The following is a 19,771-nucleotide window of genomic DNA, read 5'->3' as shown; positions in this document are numbered from 1 at the left end:
GCCAGCTGGCAGAAGCACTTTGCATTTCTGGAGGAGTAATAATTATGTGCGCCTGTCAAAGCCTTCCCATTGGGTATCATTCAAATGCATGGATGAGAAAGGCTGGCTTCCCAGACTGATTTCAACCCCAACTTTCCCCCATGCTGGGACCAGGGTGAATCTCAGCAAAATGTGGAAGAAACCATGTGGAAATAAGAGGATGAGAACAAGGGAATACATTAGTATCGTATAGAGAATAATATATAGGAATAGTATAAAGCGTGGGGACAAGCAACTTGGAAACAAGCAGGGTTAGTCCCTGATGCTGGGTTAAAGGGCAGAGTCTGTTGAAAGGAATACAGACACAACACATCTTTTCCTGGGTGTACAAGTAACTTTCCCAAAGTATATGTCACAGCTTCCTTCGTGGGTGCCTGGAGGTATGTGACCCCGTTGAAACCCAGGGGCTCTTTTGCATCTGGGCATGTGGCATCTGGACCCATCCTTCTCCACGGGGTACCGCAATCTCTGCCTAGCAGCTCTGTGCTTCCAACCAGCCTTGAGAGGGCGTGTGGGTTTCAGCTTTCCTGCTAGGCTGGTGTAACAATCAAACAATAACCCTTCAGTCTAGAACCATCTACCAATTAAAAAAACCTGTGTGTCGGGCACTGTGCTCGGGGGCTGGGCTATAGATATTGATCAAACCCGATCCCTGCCCTCCGGGAACATATTGTCTGGCAGAATTCTATTGCGCTTCGAAAAAACAGCTTCAGACCCCTCCTGTCTGTGCTGTTTGCGACTTGCTGGATCTGTACCCGGCATTTAAAACCAAAGCTTTAGAGTCAGTCCAGACTCAAGCCCCTCGTCTGCCCTGTGCGCTTGGGGGGTTGTGACCTTGAGCACAGTAACTGCTCTAAGCCCCAGTGTCCTCATCGGTACAACGGTGCAGGGCTGCTTTGCTTTGAAGATGAAATAAGATCATGTAAGTGAAGCATGGAGCCCAGAACCTGGCAGGGGGAGGCCTGTAGGATGTGATGGTGCTGGGGCCAGGGGGGCAGCAGCAGCAGCAGGACGGGAAGCTGGGGAGGAGCCAGGAAACCTGGACCTTAACATGGTGTGTGCAGTGAATGCTTTTTGCCTGCCAGGACCCACATGTGATTGATGCCCTTTGGTTTTCTTTCCTTCCTGTTTCAGATCGTTGCAGCCTTTTCTGAAACCGCCTACTTAAGTGGACCAGCAAAGGGCTGGTCAGGCGCTTGGGTCCCATCCCCACACGTGCTGGTCACTAAGGTGACCTCCCTTGTCCGTGGACAGGCTTCTCGACCCCTTGAACCTTAGTTTCCTGCCCTGTCCTGCCCTGTCAGTTAAGTGGGTTGGGTAACCAGTCTCTCTGGCTCTTTATATAATCCAGCGTCCCTGGGTGACTTATACCCACCTGACTGTTGAGTTAAATCTGCGGGTTACTAGCTGTGTGCCTTTGGCAGGTTACTGCTTTCTCTGTGCTTCGGCTCCTTCTGTATCCAATGGGGGTAGTCCTGGCATCTGCCTGCTGGGTAAGGATTGACTCAGTTCTGCGCTGGGACAGAGGCTGCACCCAGTAAATGGAAACCGTTAGTATTGGCTGTGTCTGGAGCCAGCTTTGCTGAGATGCTCTGCTGCTGGTCCCTCCTGAGCCGGAGGTAAAGCATTCGTCTTCTGTCCACTAAGGAGCCGGGGTTCGTACTGGATGGGGACCTCCCAGCTGGAGAGATGCTCCCTCTGGCAGGACCCGCCGAGCTGTACACGCCCCCCACCCTTGCCTGGCCTGGGAGCCCAGAAGAGCAAATAACCCTACGTAAGGAAGCAGTGCCCCCTTTGCCCCCAGCCACGGAACCCAGGGGCTGCTCAGACGGGGTAGGAAGGAAGCCAGCCTCCCCAGCTAATCAACCGGCGCGTCAAGGGGGTGACGGGGAGGGGGAGCTCGGCCAGACCCGCGTCTGTGTGCGCGATGACCTCACGCTTTCTCGCGATCACCGGCGCCCCCTCCCCAGGACGAACGAACAGCCAATGAGCGCTCGGCTGCTTAATGCCGAGCCCCCAGGGGGAGGGGGAGGGGAGGGGGAAGCGGGGTGGGGGGAGGGAGGGCGGGAGCCAGGCTCCCAGCTGCTCTGGGAAACACAATAACAGGCAGGGCTTCAAAGAGGCCGCAGGCTCAGGCATCGTTGATTCCGAGCTGCCCCTCTTCACCCCCCCTCTCCTCCTCTCTCGGTTTTCAGAAAGGTTGGAGAGAAAGGGCACACTGACCACGCTTTCTTCCCCACTCTCAGCACTGGACTCCCTGCCACCTCCACTGACGCGGCCACTCCTCCGGGGCCGGGAATCACCCTTTCCTGGGATGGGGCTGGCGGTGCCGTCGGAGCGGGAGGGTGTGGCCCAGCTGCGGAGCTGTCCCCGGCAGCCTGGCGGTCACTGTGGGCACTGCAGCCAGAAGCGAATCGTCCAGATCCGCCTTGGGGAGGAGGGAGCGGTGAGAGGGTCAGTCTTTCGGCCGTGATTCCTCCCAGAGCACAGATGGGAGCCGTGTGATGTTTTAATTTTTTTAATGCAATTCAGAAGTGGCCATTCCATTGATTTTGAATCTGTGAGCTGCCCCCAAGGGAGTGGCGGATGACAGAAAAGGGCTTGAGGGGAGAAGTCGCTGAGTTGAAGCCCACGCTGCCAGTGACTGACCCAGCGTCAGTTCTGATACAAAGGCTGCTCCACCTGGACTTGTGTGTGTGGCTTCCTTGCCCAGAAAGTCAATGGCATTATAAAGTACTAGTAAAGGGCTTTCTGCTGAGATCCCATTTTATGTCTCAAACAACCAGCAAATTTGGGGTTTCCTGCTATTAGGACCTGCTAGGCACTGCGGGGCTTCTGCCTGAGGGCGTGTATTCGTGTCCTGAGGCTGCCGTAGCAAATCACCACAAACTTGGGGGCTTAAAATAACAGAAACATATTTTCTCACAGTTCTGGAAGGCAGAAGTCAAAATCAAGCTGTCAGCAGAGCCAAGCTTCCTCTGGAAGCTCGAGAGGAAAATCCATTCTTTGCCTCTTCTGGTTTCTGGTGGCTGCCAGCCTCCCCTGACATGCAGCTTCATCGCTCCAGTCTCTGCTTCTGTCTTCACACGGTCCTCTAGTGTGTGTCCGTCTCTGTCAAAACTCCCTCAGTCTCTCTCTTAGAAGGACCCATGTGATTGCACTTGAGGTCCACCTGGATACTGCAGGAGACCCTTTTCCTCTCAAGGATTGTAATCACATTTTTGTAATGAGAGGTCATGTTCACAGGCTCCAGCATGTCGGATGTGGACAGAACTTTTTGGGGGCAACCATTCAGCCCGTTGCAGGACACAGCAAGTCATGTCACAAAAAATTCACCATGTTCATAGCAGCATTATTCACAGAAGCCCAAACAGGAAAGCAACCCAGGTGTCCGTTGATGGATCAATAAATAAACAAAATGTGGTTTATCCACACAGTGGAATATTACCCAGCCCTAAAAAGGAAGGAAATTCTGACACCTGCTACAATGTGAATGAACCGTGAGGATGTTATGCTAAATGAAATAAGCCAGTCACAAAAAGACAAACGCTGTATAATTGCACTTTGATGAGGTACCTGGAATAGTCAAATTCATAGGGAAAAAAAGCAGAATGGTGGTTGCCAGGGGCTGGGGGGAAGGGGAATGGCGAGCTGTTGTTTAATGGGTACAGAGTTTCTATTTTGCAAGAGGAAATATTCTAGAGATTGGTTGCACAACAATGTGAATATACTTAACAATATTGAACTGTATACTGAAAAGTGCTTAAGATGGTCAATTTTATGTTATGTGTGTTTTACCATACTTGTAAAAATGTTTTAATTAAAATAAATTTATCATAACACAAGAGCATGCATGCCAAGCGTGAACCAAGTCCCTGTGGTAAATGCTATAGGAGTTCAGAGGAGAAAGAGACTGTTTGGAGGTAGGATGATCAGGGACGGCTTCCTGGAAGAAGTGGACCTTGAGCAAGATAAAATTCAAATGGGGGGAGAGGATGTTGTGGGCAAAGTTTTGGAAATAGAAACGAGATTGGTGTTTTCTTCACTCTGATACAAATAGATTGGAGAGAAATGAGTACTTTTGGAGGGAATCGGGCAAAAGTGAGGTTGGATAGGAACTAGATTCAAAGAGTGGCCTTAGGGCTTCCCTGGTGGCGCAGTGGTTGAGAGTCCGTCCGCCGATGCGGGGGACGCGGGTTCGTGCCCCGGTCCGGGAGGATCCCGCATGCCGCGGAGCAGCTGCGCCTGTGAGCCACGGCCGCTGAACCTGCGCGTCCGGAGCCTGTGCTCCGCAACGGGAGAGGCCACAACAGTGAGAGGCCCACATACCGCAAAAAAAAAAAAAAAAAAAAAAGAGTGGCCTTAAATACCAGACTGACATATATAACTTGATACCATTTAGGAGATTATTATAATAATTCATAGGTGAGATAATGAGGGTCTGAAATAATAATGAACACATAGAACATTCGCTTTGTGCCAGACACTTGCTCTAAGCACCTTATGCAGGTCAATATTAATTCATTAAATCCTCATAGCAGCCCTGTGATGTAGCATGGTCATCATCCCCATTTTGCAGCTGAGGAAACTGAGGTACAGAGAGGTCAAGTGACTTGCCAGAGATTATATAAGAAAGATGGCTATGTTAACTGACAGATTTAAGAGATCCAGGGAGGATCCAGAATGGTTGCAAAGTTTTCTAGAATGAGTGACTAGACGCTTGAGAAGGTTGGGAAGGTTTTAGAGAAGGAAGAAACTAAATTTAATAATAAGTTTAATGAATAAAGAATCAAATTTAAGGCAGGAGTTCGATTCATCCATCTAGTTCATCACTTTATAGAGGAGAACACTGGGGTGCTGAGGCTCTGAGAACTTACACAGTTTGACCAAGAGCATCTCTCTGGGATGAATCCATGTTAAGTGGAAAGTAGAATGTGTGGGTGATAATAAAAATATTCTGTGGGAAACTGGAGAGGAGCTTGGGTACCACCTGGTCAGCAGGTGGCTCTCCCCAGACTGCCTGGACAGCTCACGAGTTCACTAGAAAGATCATCGGCGAAGGGATGTGCCCAGAGCGCTGTACAGCCGTACATTCGTGTGAAGTGTTCTTTTGATCATTACAATCCAATCATGTCCCACCTCGGAAGGCAGCATAGATGGGGCCCGCTCCAGAACCCTGTACATGCTGGTATGTGCGTGGCTTCCCACTGGAACAGTTCAGGACCCTTGGGAACTTAGATCTGTGTGGTAGAGTCAGACGTTTATAGATTCTAGTCGTCAGATATAAGGAGGAATAAAAGCTTAGAAGGGCACATTGGAAAAAGAATCTGAGATAGAAAAAGAAAAGCTATTGAGTGAACAAAGTTCATTACAGGCTGAGAGAAAGTCAGTCTTAAATGTCTTGACCTCGGAGGGCCGGGGTGGCACCAATGACCCAGCACAGGCTGTTTCTAACCCAAGACGCACAGGGCTTGCCTTGCCCACATTGGCACTGAGGCCCCGGCCCGGTTTGTCCTGTAGAACTTGACTGGGCTATAGGCTGCCTTTCTGGCCTCACTCCCGGCCCGATCCTGCAAAGCTCCACAAATGTTTACAACAAAGTAATTGGCAAATTGTAATCAGCAGATTCTGTAAACATGCCTTCAAAGTACATAACAGCATAAAGCTTTCTACCCAGCAACCTTCACCAAATGAGTTTAAGAAATGTAGTTCATTAATCACCATCGCGTCAAGGTGGGATATTGTCTTAGTTTGCAAGATCAGGAAATCACAGGCTGATGCCTTAAATGGTTTTAAACCTACCATACAGGGAATTAAAGTTTTGGTGCCTGAACCAATCAGGATAGATTAGGTTATGCTGTGATGACAAACAACCACCCATGTCAAGGTTACTTAGCAACGAGGTTTATTTCTCACTCATGCTACACGTCCCTCAGGTGGATGGGAGAGCTCGCTCTCATTAATGGAGCAGCCACTTGCTGGGGCACTGCCAGCCACCATGACAGCGGAAGAAAGAGTGTACCTTTTGATGGGACTTAATATTCAGGAGTTCTAACCTCAACATCTTCTGGCATCTGTTACCTCCCCCTTCAATGCCTTTATTTCCCCATGTATATATTGTGGGTAATTAATGTAGGCTTTTCTTTATTGAGGGTGGTGCATAGGATCTATAATTACTGTTGTATGAAGTAATGGGACTAACCTTTTTTTTATTTTTTGACCAAAGATATGCATCCAAACGGAGCCTGTCCTTGAAGAGTTAGGTTGAGATGATAAAGTTTATTTGAGGGACACTGCTATCGCTCAGATCCTTTTAGCTGCGTTCAGTGTATGTGTCCCCAAGAACATTTGGTTTTATACTGTAGAAATTCCAATGTAAAAAGGATTGCGGTGACAGACTAAATCATAGGGATGTGTCACCATGGAGAAACCAAAAGTCAGTGTCAACAAGGCTCCTAAGGTGACATCCATTATTCTGGTGAATTTTTCAACATGTCAAGTCAGTCCCCTAGCTCTGCAGTGCAGAAACCCGATTGTTCATCCTCGGGGGAAGACTCACATTAACCAAGTTCAAAGTACCTGATGTATAAATCAGTATTGATGTATAAAATGTCAGTGTTCTGGTTTCAAGTGAGCAATATAACCCTCACCCAGATAGGGCCCTCAGGGCTCATGATCTTTGACGTCTCACCCAGGAAGTAGAGTCAGTAGAGGTGGAGTGGCAGAAGGGTAGTACATGTGACCTGTGAGGCCAGTCTGACTTCATCTGGAAGCCTGGCTTTGCTGTGAGACAGCCTGCCTGATGTCTCCAAGTCTCAGCATCATCACTGGCAGAGGAATGAGTCTCTTATTTTGGAAGATAATGCAGTCATATAGGAGCTGCTCAGCAGCTTATGTAGGACGTGGCAATAATAACCTCAGTAAGTTCTTTGGAAGGTATGAGATTGGAGGAAGGGGAGTTAAATAGGTAATATGAGTGTTTCAGATGACTGGCTAAGGTCATGCCTCCTCATGCCTCCATGTCTGCCAGAGAGGAAGCCTTACCACTGGGACTCAAATATCTAAGGCCTATTGGCTAAGACTGCATTTGTTTCCCCAGCTCGTTTCCTTTTCCCAGACTCCCCTCCATCCGCCACCCCACACCCACCGGCCATTCACCCAGCCCCTTCTATGGAACAATTACTATATTTAGTCATGTGATAGATATACTATTATTCCGACCCTAACAGTAATTCTTTTCTCTTTCTGGGTAAATTTATGTGTCGCTGGTCAATTCCATTGGGATGTTGTCTTTCAAGTTTAACTCTCAAAGAGAAGGAAATCTTATTCTGTCGTTTCCAAGTTTAGGCTGGAAACCTCACCATCACCCCTAAGAACCCACAAATAACGACTTTATAATCATACCTCATTTTATAAAACCAGCTTGATCCAATGTGCTCCTGACCTCCACCACCTCTGTCACCATTCATCAGACTCGACTTCACGTGACCTGTGAAAAAATCAAGTCCGTTCTGAGTACAAGAAGACTTAGCACTAGTGAGGATGCTTTCATACATGTGATACAAGCTTCAAAGGCAAACCCCAAAGATTATCAAAATGTTTAAAGAAATAGCAGATTATGGAAACGCTGTGACTGCTGTGAAAGGAACGCAGACATTTGGATGGATGAGTTACAGTACATCACAGTGTAAAAATCAGCCACGTTACCTTACATTTGGTCACAACCTCTACATCAAATGCTTCGTATCTGGGCAGCCGGGTACCTTATGGGGATGGAGGTGATGCCAGCAACACGACCACAGCAAACAGTCTGAGGCTTCAAGAGCCCGCTCACCTTGGACTGATACTTTGTCATTTATCAGTGATGCTCTGAGATGTGCCACATTTATTCCCCTGCCTTCCCCTGTGTTATTTATGAAGGAGGGTCTTACATACAGTCTTGAATTCCCTAACGGTTACTTTTTCACTTTTTCACATTTTAGTGTGAACGGGAGTATAGAATATTAGATGACATTGATTTATCAAGATGGATTTTCCTGTTGATTTAATCATGTCTTCTAGGGGGAGGAGGCTCTGCCCTCACTTCAAACTCACTCCCATCATTTCTGGCAGTTTTCATTGGTAAATTGATGGTGATTGAGGCCCGGAGGCTGCCATCCTGGGAGCTCAGGATGAGGCGGCAAAGAGGGAACCATCTGCTTTGGCTTTTTAAAATGAACACTAGCTCTTACTCTATGCCCTGATGAAAGTTGAAGGTCCTAGTGACAAGTACTATGTGCTCTGCATTTTTGTATCTCCTGTAGGATTGGCTAGTGCCCTACACACATTAGACAGTAAATGTTTGTTGAATTAAAAGGAAGTACACCCGTCTTAGTCTGCCTGGGCTGCCATTACAAAATACCACAGACTGGGGGGCTTAAACAAAAGACGCTGATCTGGGGGACTTCCCTGGCTGTCCAATGTTTAGGACTCCGTGCCTCCACTGCAGGGGGCATGGGTTCAGTCTCTGGTCAGGGAACTAAGATCCCACGTGCCGCGCAGTGCAACCAAAAAAAAAAAGAAGACACTGATTTTCTCACAGTTCTGGAGGCTGAAAGTTCGAGGTCTGGGTGCCAGCCTGGTCGGGCTCTATGAGGGCTCTCTTCCTGACTTGTAGTTGGCAGCCTTCTCACTGTGTCCTCACCTGGTGGAGAGAAAAAGCAAGCAAGCTCTCTGGGATCTCTTCTTATAAGGACACTAATCCCATCCTGAGGGCCTGCCCACATGACCTCGTCTAACCCTAATTACCTCTCAAAGGCCCCACCCTCCACATACCATCACATTGGAGGTTAGGGCTTCAACACTTGAATTTGGGAGGAGGGGACACAGTATAGTCCATAGTGGCACCAAAAAAAAAAGTGAATTAAGAAACTAAACTGTGATGTAACTCTCTCTCTTTTTTTTTTTTTGGCCACCTTCACCCATTTCACCCACCCCTACCCCCTCCTCTGGCAACCACCAGTTTGTTCTCTGTGTCTATGAGGTATTTTTTAATTTTATTTTTTAGATTCCACATATAAGTAAGACCATACAGTGTTTGTCTTTCTCTGTCTGACTTATTTCACTTAGCAAAGTACCCGCAAGGTCTATCCATGTTGTTGTGAATGATAAGATTTCCTTCTTTTTTATGGCTGAATAGTATTCCATTGTGTATGTATATCACATCTTCTTTATCCGTTCATCCATTGATGGACACTTAGATTGCTTCCACGTCTAGACTTTTGTAAACAGTGCTGCAGTGAGTATGGGGGTGCACTTCTTTTCAAGTTAGTGTTTTTTTTGTTTGTTTTCGTTTTTTATTTTTGGCTGCATTGGGTCTTTGTTGCTCTGCGTGGGCTTTCTCTAGTTGCGGCGAGCGGGGGCTCCTCTTTGTTGCCGTGCGCGGGCTTCTCATTGCGGTGGCTTCTCTTGTTGCGGAGCACGGGCTCTAGGTGCACGGGCTTCAGTAGTTGTGGCTCGTGGGTTCTATGGTGCAGGCTCAGTAGTTGTGGCTCGTGGGCTCTAGAGCACAGGCTCAGTAGTTGTGGCTCATGGGCTCTAGAGCACAGGCTCAGTAGTTGTGGCACACAGGCTTAGTTGCTTTGCAGCATGTGGGATCTTCCCAGACCAGGGCTTGATCCCGTGTCCCCTGCATTGGCAGGCGGATTCTTGACCACCGCACCACCAGGGAAGCCCCCGAGTTAGTGTTTTTATTTCTTTCGTATAAATACCCAGAAATGGAATTGCTGGATCATATGGTAGTTCTAAAACAGTCATATAACTCTTGATTTATTGTCTTATCCACCTTCTTAATAGAGAAAAGCAACAGAGTAACGAGCAGAACAGGAAATACACTCAGGAAGGGTATCCTAATGTGCATCAATGCACACACATGTACACACACACACATTATCTCTTCTCGAATCTGTTTCTGCTCTGAGCTTGGAGTATGCGTGGAACAGAACAGTCACCGTTAAGGCAGTGCATCGCAAATACCTGAACCAGGAGGCAATTTAGAAATAACTGTTCCCTTTTGGCCCCGTGTCTCCATCATCAGCCTTTCCCTCCTCCCTGACCTCTGAGCCTGGTGGTCTGTGGTCATCTCAACAGTGATAGACCACAGTGATTGATGTATTGACAATACAAACAGCCACAGTGATTTCACATCTACGGCTCTGGCACACTCCTTTGGATTGGCAGAAAATTTTAGGAAAGAGTTCATGATAAAAACATTCTTGGGTAAAACTGTTCTCCTTTGGAAAGGCAAAATTTCAGTTTATTCTTAAATACTATTCCCAAGGCCCTTTGGCCTTAATGTTAACATTTCTTGCAGGGAGGTACTTCTGTTCTTTGGATTTTAAATTATGGGAGCATAGGGCTTCCCTGGTGGCGCAGTGGTTGGGAGTCCGCCTGACGATGCAGGGGACGCAGGTTCATACCCCGGTCCGGGAGGATCCCACATGCCGCAGAGCGGCTGGGCCCGTGAGCCATGGCCACTGGGCCTGCGCGTCCGGAGCCTGTGCTCCGCAACGGGAGACGCCACAGCAGTGAGAGGCCCGCGTACCATAAAAAAATAAAAATAAAAATAAAAATAAATTATGGGAGCGTAGAGAGTGGTCGAGGGCAGTCTCTGGAGCCAGGACTCAAATCACAGCCCCAACACTTACACAGAGATGCTCAATTTTTGGACACCTGTTTCCTCCCCATACAATGGAGTTAATAATAGAACCATCTCACAGGGTTGTGATGAGGGTTAAAGAAGCTGGTGTTTGTAAAGTGCTTGGAACAGGGCCTGGCACGTAGCAAATACTATATAAGTGCATGTGAAATATATATATAATCATATTCTACAACATATTAATTATAGTATTAATATAGTATTATATAACATGTGTTATACAATATATATTTGATATACATCATAACATATATTTACTACATATGTACGTGTACATATATATTTTTAATAAGACATCTTCCTGTCAGTTCACTGAAAAATGTTCTCCTGTGTGGGGAAGGAAGCCACGGGGTTTGCCAGCTGTGTTGGTGAGCAAGTACCGTTTGCTGATAGAACAAACTACCAGGAGACAAGGCCGAAGGTCTCAGTCCATTGATGACCCTGTCCTCATTGTCTACTCCTTTGGGTTTTATCAAAATCATTTGTATGGATGTTCTTGAGCTTTGGGACATTCCTTCCAAAAAATTATGTAAACCTGAGATTGCATGTTTGAGGAAAAGTAATCGCTCATCACTTACCCTTTTTCCATTTTGTTCTCCCTCCAGCCCAAGCTTTTGGCCAAGGAGCTGCTTGACCTCGTGGCATCTCACTTCAACCTGAAGGAGAAGGAATACTTTGGAATCGCCTTCACAGATGAGACGTAAGTGCCCCATGTGCTTGGAGAACCTGAAGGGAAAATACAGAACCTGAAGTCGTAGCGTCTCAGTTGTCCACGGTGAAGGCAGCTGCAGGCCACTTGGGTCTTGTGGTTCAGGGTCAGTCCAAGTTCATCATCTGAATTTCAAAGGCCTTGTGATCATGCCTGGAACGGCCAAAGGATATAATTAGGGTGATGCTCATATTATGAAATTATGAGGTAAACCAGTTCTTATAATCAAGCCAATACGCGTTCAGAACCGAAATGTTTATTTTTTAAAAAGTGGATTTGTCTGGGTTTGTTTTCTATTAGAGTTAAATGAAAACTTCTGGAAATGAAACATTTCTCTCCAGTGTTGGAATAACAATAACAGGAAGTCAATGCAATGATAAGTTCAAAATGAAAAGTATCTGTGCAGTTTCACTGTCAACGCTGAAATAGAATATAAAATTCGAAAATTCAGATTGTTCATCTGTTGAGAAGTACATTTGCGTTCAGTGATCTTTCCGTTTGGCTCTATACAGCGGTGTTTTGCAACACAAGGAAGGAATATCTTTACTAAAATTTCAATTTCCTTCTTAATAAACTGTTTGCAAAAGACTGCAGTGAACACCTGCACAGATTCCTGGATAAAAATAAGCTGTTCTGGGCTTCCCTGGTGGCGCAGTGGTTGAGAGTCCGCCTGCCGATGCAGGGGACACGGGTTCGTGCCCCGGTCCGGGAAGATCCCACATGCTGTGGAGCGGCTGGGCCCGTGAGCCATGGCCGCTGAGCCTGCACGTGCGGAGCCTGTGCTCCTCAACGGGAGAGGCCACAGCAGTGAGAGGCCCGCGTACCGCAAAAAAAAAAAAAAAAAAAAGCTGTTCTAAGCAAATGTTTCACAATTTTCTTTCCTCTGTGTGTACACATACACACGCATGCACACACACTCCTCCAAATCCTTCGAGTTACAGAGGTGACTTCCTACAATACTAATAGATCAGGCTTCGGTTAGCGGCTGGACAGGACAGCTCAGGGAGGCTGTGCCCCATCAGTCAGATGGAACCATCAAGGCAGGATGGGCTCAGAGCAAGGACAGGGGCATCCACGTTGGTCGGTAGGAGAGATGATCAGGTGTATCTGCGTGAAGACCCTCCGGGAGGTGCACGTGGACAGGGTGGCCGTAGCATTTATGATCTAAATCGGGACCCTGTGAGTAAAAGGGGGTGTAAATCAGTACTGTCGTGAGCAAACTGGACAGGTGGTCGCCCTCTAAATTAGCAACCTTTCAGGTGATGGTGTGATTGGGGATCAGCGTTGGGAGCAGTGACACCTGCCTCAAGAAAGCCAGGAGGGCGACTTCCTTGGCGGTCCAGCGGTTAAGACTCCGCGCTTCCACTGCAGGGGGCGCTGGTTCGATCCCTGGTCAGGGAACTAAGATCCCGCATGCCATGTGGTGCAGCCAGAAACGAATTAAATTTAAAAAAAAAAAAAGAAAGCTGGAAGGAACAGGTTACTCCCCGACCCTGGAGCCTCAGGGAACGGAGCCAGAAGGAAGGCAGGAGTGGTTGCTTCTGGTCTAGAAGGTTCTCTGTGCCTGTGGGTGGGATCAAGTAACCGGGTCTGTGAACCGGAGGGCTGGGATGGGAAGAAGCCGGCAGAGTAATTTTAAGACATGCTTTAAGACAAACATGCGTCGAGAGCAACTACTTCCGCAAAGGCAGATGTTTTCTACCCTTTCTCCTGAGAATCACTGTAAACTCCCCCGATTGCCACTCAGATGTGTTTTCACTAATTAGAAAGAAACCACAGTTTCAATTCATCACATGGTTCACATTTCCCAAGCACGTTTCCTCTTCTGAAAGAGCCAGTGAACTCGAGAGGAGTCCCAACTAGACTTCGCTTTTGAATAAACAAGCGTCAGAGAATGAGCTTGTTGTCCTGGGCCAAGGAGCAAGGAGTACGCTTGCTGAAGGCTTTAGACCACAGCCCTGATGGTACCAGCCAGAAGGAAGTGAACGTCAGGGAGAAAGTGGCTCTTCTCCCGGGAGAGACGCAAGCAGGAAAACCACACAGCCCCGTCCGCCTGTCCCATGGAATGGAGCCTGACCGCTCCGGGTCTTTCTTGGCGCTTCTGGTTCCCTGGGCCGGCAGGGAAGGCTTGTGTGTGTCCGGGGTGGAGGGCGGAGAGAGAGAGTCCAGGCTGGAGGGAAGGGTCCCTTCCCCCTGGCCTGGTGGAACTGGCAGCTGGAGGACCCTCTGGGGGGCAGTGATGAAGAGATTATGAACCATCTTCTGGCACCGTCCAGGGGAAGAGTGGCCACCACCAACCTCTTCACCCCGAGCCTGGGCGGGAGCGTTCCTCTGGGGACTGTAGGAGCGGCAGGCGGCCAGCTGAGATCAGTGGACAGGGCTTTGCAGCTGGCAAACGGTTCCTGGAAAAGAGGTGGCAGATGGGCCTGACTCACCGGGAAATGGTGAGTGTCAGGGACCCCGAGGAAATCAGGAACCGGGCCTCCAAGGGACTAGGATAAGGAGACAGAACAAAGAGGAGAGGGCGGTGGCGGTGACTCAGGACGTGGTCAGTCATGGGCTGACAACACCTGGGGCCAGAGGCGTTGGCTATTGGCCTCTTTGGTCATCTGACCTTTTCTCCTTTTCCTGCTGGGAAAGGAATGAATGAAAGCTGTCACCACAGAACAGTGCCTGTGCAGGGGGCAGGCTTGGTCTAGGGTGGTGATCACAGGGCATTAACCACTAGGCTTGCCCTGTGGCCCCGCCCCCCAGCCCTCACACTGGGCACCACTAGTCACTAACACAAGATCATTTAATAACTGTGTTTTCAAATTGTGCATGTGTATTGTGTTGTGTGTGTGTGCACGCGCGCGTGTGATTTCTGCAGGTGCTACGCTGCGTATTTTATAATAAAATGAGTGGAACTTTCATCCTTTATTGCGACCCATGGTGTAGTCCATGCATTTGCCTTTTTTCCCAGTGCAAATCAAAACAAGACTAACTTAGAAAGTGCTATAAACTGTAAAATACTGCACCAGTGTTAGGTATTCCCAGCAGTGTTATCATTCCTGATAGTAGAATATATGGCACGTAGGCCATATGTGTCATAGGTCAGTGAGTCTTTCAATATGAACTGCTGTTGATGACATTTTGTAGGATCTGGACGGGCCTGGAGAAAAGAAATCTAGAGCAGAATGTAGACAAAATTGGAAGATTCTCTAAGTACGGGTGTCCTCACCCCTAAGTTGTGTTCATTAATAGTGTGTCCAAGGCCACAATGCAAGACTCAGTGCCCAGAGATGTTTCCTATTGTTAGTTAATCAACAATTGTGTGGGATTAATACTAGCTCCGCCTTCTCTTTCTTAATTCAATTTTTAAAACTTTTTATTTTGAAATAATTAGATTTACAGAACAAAGAGAGTTCTCCTATACCCCTCACCCAGCTTCCCCAATGTTAATATCCTACACACCATGTGATATCAAAACGAAGAAATTAACATTGGTACTATATTAATACCTGAACTACAGACTTGATTCAAATTTCATCAGTTTCCCATGAATGTCTTTTTCTATTCCTGGATTCAAGTGCGTTTAGCCCCTTTTATTTTTAATAATTCTGCACAAATAAAAAGAGATATACAGGCAGACCTCATTTTATTACGCTTTCCTTTATTGTACTTCACAGATACCGTGTATTTTACAAATTGAAGGTCTGTGGCAACCCTGCATCGAGCAAGTCTGTCGGTGCCATTTTTCTAACATCATTTGCTCATTTCGTGTCTCTGTGTCACGTTTTGGTAATTCTCACAATACTTCGAACTTTTTCATTATTACTGTGTTTGTTATGGTTTTCTGTGATCAGTGATCTTTGGTGTCACTTTTGCAAAAAGATTACAACTTGCGGAAGGCTCAGATGATAGTTAGCACTTTTTAGCCGTAAAGTATATTTAATTAAGGTAGTAGGTACCTTTGTTTTTTTAGACATAATGCTATTGCACACTTAATAGACTACAATATAGTGTAAACATAACTTTTATGTGCACTAGGAGACCAAAAACTTAGTGTGAGTCACTTTATTGCAACATTCACTTTATCTCGGTGGTCTGGAAGCAAACCCCCAATATCTCTGAGGTGTGTCTGTAGATGATTATCTGTGAGGCGATACATGCAAACAATGACATTTTGGTGGTCTTTAAAACATTCTGAGGCCAAGTAAGAGCCTAGTATAAATTTGATCTTAAACTAATTATTAATGTTTTGCTACAGACATGACCCTCAACCTTGACTCTGCATTGAAGTCACCTAGGACACCTTATAAAATGCCGGTGTCTGGGCCCTACCCTCAGAAATTCTGATTTAATTGGTCTGAGTATGGCCTGAGCATCAAGATTTTTGAAAGCTCCCCAAATGATTCTCAAATGCAGCCAAGTTTGAAAACCCCTGTTCTAGAGAAAGGGTAATGTTGGTGTAAATCACCTCTGCTCCCTCCCTCCAGATGCAGGAAGAGAAGCTGAGTTCACTGGAACTTTAAATGTTTGGGACCCATCAGGACACACACCAGGAACCTGCAAAGTTATAAACCCTCCCCCACTCCAGACTCTGGAAACCTGTTTGCAAACCAACTCAGAAGTTCAGATTTAATGTTTCCTTGAATGCAAATAGAGTAATCAAGATTTTCATTTATCAAACACTGGTGTCCATCATTTAAGGAAAGTTATTTTTACATGTTATTTTCGAAACATTTCCACTGCTGTTTCAACAACGAAGTTGATTTTTTTTTTTCCAGAACTCATGGTTCTGATTGTACAATTTAAATCCATACAGCCCTATTCTTGGTTATATGACCTAGTCTCAGTCATAATTTTTATTTCCTCTGTTTTGGTGTCTTTACAAAAAACTATATTGAGGTGTAATTGACATACTAAGCTACACATATTTAAAGTGTGCAATTCAAGGAGTTGAGACCTAGACAAACACCTGTAACACCCAAGTTTTTAATTTTTAAAATTAAAAAAAATTTTTTGACAGAGAATCCCATCATCAAAAGCAATAACTAAACAACTTTTAGACTCTTCAGCAGAAGTTGTCAAACACACCCCAAGCTGAGGTCATGATTATGTAAAATATTTAAATTTGAATCTCTTCTTGTAAATGTTAAGGATTGTTTGTCAAATGCTGTAAATGAGTATCCATGTAAAAATACTTTAAGAAGTACTTAGGAAGTTGAGGGAAAAGGTTAAGAAACTCAGTTAGCCATTGTTGCACATTTTCAAAGCCACATACAGCTAGAATGTATTTTCACATACCAATTAAGAAAATGAGCAGTTCTTAACCTCTTACTTAATCACAGACCCCTGTGAAATTTCAGTTACATTCCCTCACCTCCACAAATGTTTACACACAGAATAATTAGTGCTTAAGTTTTAGGGGGTTCACAGATACTCTGAAGACAGAATCTAAGTTTAAGAACCAATTAAGCCTTTTTTTTTTTAACAACATGCTGTGTCTTAATTAATTGGATAGGTACTGTTTAAGGAGTGATTTATCTGGATAATTAAGGTCCAAAATGCCCCCAACGCACTGGAAATACATCCGTAGACCCAATGACAGGACAATGGGGAGAGTCCTCTGTCCTCCAGTGTCCTTGGGTCCTGCATCCCAGGACTGGCATTGACTGAGACATCTGAAAAGGGTCTAGTTGATGAGCATTTCCCAGTCACAAGCTGATGTACAATTTAAAAAAAAGTAGGAAAGCAATTTTCCAATTGCAGAAGAAACCTCCACAAGATGCAGCCCTGGGAATGTCATTTATTTAGAAATAGGTTTGGGATTTCCGTTCATTAAATGCTCTGTACCACGAGACTAAGGAGAAAATCAATGGCTACAACCTCGGTGCCTGGGTTGTAATAGCTGCTTCTGGGAAGGCAGCATTCAGCCTTCGTTACCCCCTCGGAGGCGGACTGCGTAGACCCTCGGATGCTGCGGAAAACAACAGAAACTTCTATTCAGTAACTGGAGAGGGGCTTTAGCAGAACTCTTCCTGTGTGCAGCTAAGAGAAATAAAAAAGAATGAGGCAACGAGAGGGGGCCTTAGAGATCCTGGCTTTCTCCTGACCTTTTCCTTTCCAAAGCGAGTGGCACGGGGGCACTCGGATCCTGGACGAGGCGAATTCTCATCGAATATGGAGACTGTTTAGTTAAGGCAGGAGTGGTGTCTATACGTGGAGGGCAGTCATGGCACCAACAGCAATATTGATCTGTGGGGCTTATCTGAGGCCAGTGTATTCACTTCTTAGCAAATGTTTATTTAGCATCCACTGTTAAGCCTGGAGATACAGAAGTAGCTGGCCTTTGACCTCTTGGAGAGCTTGTATTTTTAGTTTAGGAGGTAAATATCAAGATAGAGTGTAGAAGGTACTAGAAAAGAAAATTGGGGCTAGCCTTCAGAGGACATAGTGGAGCAAACAATTCCTCCATATAATAAAAAATTAAAGGCATAAATTCAGATGGACAAAAGAGCCCATGATTTAGTCATCCGGGCTCCCCAGTACATTCCTTACCTTTATCTGTGTGCGTGCATCACTCTTGCAGACTCTCTCTCTCTCTTACTCATACACTCAACATATCAATACTTGAAAGCCATTATTTGAGGGATTCTAGCTAAATCAGTATCCCTGAGCTGTCCTTGCTGAGCACACGTACTTCTGATTCACAGACACTGAAGAGCGAAATCTGCTTCCTTTTGAAGAAGTCCCCACCCCCTCTCTCCATCCAGTGACATCTGTAAGAATTTCATCCTCTCGTTTAAACTTTCTTTGGAAGCTCATTCCATACGAATCAGCTGTCTACAATAAAAACCTCCCAAGGCACAGAGTCTCATTCTCCCCTGGGGTCCAAAAAGTGATGGGTTCAGATAGACTTATCACACACCTCCACCCTCCAGTGACTTTCTGCAAAGAAAGCTGTCCTTAAGGCCATCTCTATTGAAGGTGCCAGTGCTTGGACCAAAAATCTATTTGTATCATATGTTAGAAGCTAAAAGCAATCTGTTAAATAAATGCATCCAATTTCTGTTGCCTGGAAGCAACTGCGTATTTATTACTGACCTAACAGTTTGACCTATTGCCACCGTAAACCAAATGGGGGGTGTTATCTCGCTCAGCTTTAAAGACAGTTATCAGTCAAGCAATAACAAAAATACCCTGAGGGTCTGCTGGGACTTTTTTTTTTTTTTTGCTTTGTTATCGGCAAATGCAGTGATGTGCATTCTCAAATGAAAAATCAATGAGATAATGAAATCCAAGCTATCGAGGATCTCTTAGTTAAACTGTATAGAGAAAATGCTTCTTTTACTCTTTGCTTCCCATCCCATCCTAGCTTAAAGGAAAAAAAGAAAAGAAAAGAGGTTTGAGGAAGAGACCTGATGTCAGGCACGTGAGGTGTTACATATGAAAGAAAAAAATCCCAGACAGCGAGGAATCCTTGATACCGTTGGGTGTAGGAAATGTGACTTTGAACCCAACGCAATCCGCAGAAAATATTTGAACAAGTGGAAAGGGGTGGCCTCAGAACTGGGGTTTTTAATCCATCTCTTAGCTTTTGCCTCAGTATTGGGCAGTTATCCTAAGGGACCTGGGGGGGGTCACTGGTCCTTCAGTCTTTCCCTTTGTAGCACCTTCAGTGGAGAGGTTTTTGTACAGACACATAAAGTGGAAGGAGTGACTTCCTTCCACCTGAGGGTCCCGGGAGGAAGCCCACCTCCCCGCAGATATTGGAACCCTGCCTGTGCGTGTGCGTGTGTGCGCGTGTGTGTGTGTGTGTGTGTGTGTGTGTGTGTGTGTGTGTGTGATGCCATCCCACACAGAACTGGGGTTGAGGAATCCAAGTAGGGTACATGGGGGAAGGAAATTCATTTTTCTTCCAAAGCCAACTATTCGGTTTAGGGGAAGTTCTGGCCTCCTTGTTCTTTCTGGTTTTTGACCATTTTCTTACTTTCTAGTCGTTTCATGGCCTGATCAGTGCTAAACTAATATATGGCTGGGAACCAAGGAATTCATCCCTAGAGTGCTGTTCTTTTACAAAGTTTAGCGTAGGGAATGAAATTACCTAGGGAGGGGGGATCCACGTGCCTATTTGTCCTCTGACAACATGGATGAAGAGGATGGGCTGTGAGCAAACCCAGTAGAGTGGTATCCAAGTGATGTGCATGTCTGTGTCTCTTCAAGCAAAAGGTCCCCGTTTTCAGGCTCTCCACCAAGTGAATTATGGCCCCCAGAAGCCAAGTCAAACCCCCAGTGGTCTGAGTGGTCAGAAATGCTGTGCCCTTGGGGTGGGGTGAGGAGTT

At 46.1% G+C, this 19,771-nt stretch overlaps 1 protein-coding gene across 16 annotated transcripts in view; it reads left to right on the top strand.

The window, feature by feature from the left end:
- The window catches only part of FRMD4A (FERM domain containing 4A), a gene marked incomplete at its 3' end in the record, with an annotated part of 767,390 nt that overhangs the window by 611,301 nt on the left and 136,318 nt on the right, over positions 1 to 19,771 (top strand). For all 16 annotated transcript variants that reach the window (XM_079914365.1, XM_079914366.1, XM_079914358.1 and 13 more), the window contains one exon: positions 11,341 to 11,435. In XM_079914365.1, coding sequence (XP_079770491.1) covers positions 11,341 to 11,435 — 95 coding nt within the window. The remainder of the gene's footprint in view (positions 1 to 11,340; positions 11,436 to 19,771) is intronic.

The sequence above is a fragment of the Stenella coeruleoalba genome (assembly GCF_951394435.1).
Source record: "Stenella coeruleoalba genome assembly, chromosome: 2".
Classification (NCBI taxonomy): Eukaryota; Metazoa; Chordata; class Mammalia; order Artiodactyla; family Delphinidae; genus Stenella; species Stenella coeruleoalba.
Note: the sequence above shows the minus strand (reverse complement) of the source record. Positions and strands in the feature narration are given on the sequence as shown.